The sequence below is a fragment of the Egretta garzetta genome, unplaced genomic scaffold (assembly GCF_000687185.1).
Source record: "Egretta garzetta isolate BGI_Z169 unplaced genomic scaffold, ASM68718v1 scaffold1037, whole genome shotgun sequence".
Classification (NCBI taxonomy): domain Eukaryota; kingdom Metazoa; phylum Chordata; class Aves; order Pelecaniformes; family Ardeidae; genus Egretta; species Egretta garzetta.
Genome location: NW_009260362.1, coordinates 70,702 through 72,091, shown reverse-complemented (window position 1 = coordinate 72,091; position 1,390 = coordinate 70,702). Strand labels below are relative to the sequence as shown.

Sequence of the window (1,390 nt, the reverse complement as noted above, 5' to 3'; positions counted from 1 at the left end):
GGTGCCGTGACTCACCGGCTGACAGCAGCACCGCCTCCCGCGCCAGGAAACTGGGGAGAGACGAGCTGTGAGTCCGGCCCCCCTGGCAGCCGGGCACGGGGGGCTGATGCCCCCGCAGCGCACAAGCAAGCTGCTCCAGCAGCAAAGCGCTGCCTGCTGTTGTTTGCTGAGCTGTGCCCAGGCTTGGGGGGTTGCAGCCTTGATGGGCCCTGGGGTCCAACCCCCTTGAAGTCCCTCTAGTTGCAGGCAGAGGAATTGGGACGTGGCCATACTCCTGCCTGGAGGGCAGCGGCTCCCACCGCAGGAATCCCACCAGGTGTAGCTCCCCTGCGTGGCTTTGGTGCGTCCTGCTCCTCTCCACGCTGACGGCAGCCCCGGAGCTGGCAGCTCCCCTGTGGGCTCTGCCTGCACGCGGCGAGCTGCCTGCGCGTGGTGTCTCGCCGCAGCGGGCAGCTGCCCTGGGAGAGGGCAGCCAGGGTCTGGTGCAGCAGCAGGCGTGGGCAGCGCTGCGGGGAGGGTGGGAGCGAGCAGATCGGTGCTGCAGGCCCGGGGAAGAGGTGATGATGGAGGAGGGGTTGGCAACATCGGGATCAGTTTTGTGGCTCCCAGCCTTGCCGAGCCTCCCTAGGCAGGCAGTGACCTTCCCTCTGCCTCCCTCGGCTGTCAGCAGCGGGGATCCCATCCTGCTGCAGACGCGCTGTCCTCGAGCGGCAGGAAAGGGTCTGCTGCCCGCACAGCCCCTGGGCCGCTCTCCTGCTGCCTTCCCGGTGCCTACGCTTGCTCTCCCGTGGGCTCCAGCTGCCGGGCTCTACCCATGCTAGCGGGAGCTGCCTTCTCCCCAGGTCTCAGCCCTCGCTCTCCCATGCCGCAGCTCTGCCCTGGGGCCTGCCGGCAAGGGGAGCGTGGGCAGGAGCCTGCCAGCCCGGCCCCAGGACCACCCCAGCCTGGGCTAGCGGCCGCTGGCTGCCTGCGCAGGGGGGTGGGTTTGCAGCAGCCTCACTCCAAAACTCTTCTGCTTTTTCTCTCTCTCTCCCCCGCCCCCTTTCTGTCCTCCTCTTCCCTCTGTCCCCTCCTGCTTCCTCTCTCCTGCAGCTATGAATCCTCTGCTGAAATCTTGCCACACACACCAAGACTTACCCACTTCCCCACCGTGTCCGGCTCGCCGGCCAGCCTTGCTGATTCCATGCAGCAGAAACTGTCCTGTCCCCGCCGACGCCGGCAGCAAAGCCCTAGTGCCATGTAGCAATCGCACGCGGTGCCCTTTCTGTCTGTCGCTCTGGCCAGGTAGGGGCTGGTCCCGGCTCCCCCCCTTCCCTGGGCAGAGGCAGTAGCGGTCGCCTCGCTGCTGTGGGCCGGCTTCTCTCCCTGTCTTAGGGGGGGAGAGGATTTG

At 67.3% G+C, this 1,390-nt stretch overlaps 1 protein-coding gene across 4 annotated transcripts in view; it reads left to right on the top strand.

The window, feature by feature from the left end:
* Nucleotides 1-1,390, top strand: part of HM13 (histocompatibility minor 13) — a 12,589-nt gene that overhangs the window by 9,708 nt on the left and 1,491 nt on the right. The window contains exon 11 of one of the 4 annotated variants that reach the window (XM_035898485.1): nucleotides 1,093-1,372. The exons of the other annotated variants lie outside the window; for them this stretch is intronic. Coding sequence (XP_035754378.1) covers nucleotides 1,093-1,243 — 151 coding nt within the window. The 3' untranslated portion in view covers nucleotides 1,244-1,372. Of the gene's footprint in view, nucleotides 1-1,092; nucleotides 1,373-1,390 lie in introns of those variants that run through there. 4 annotated transcript variants of the gene reach the window in all.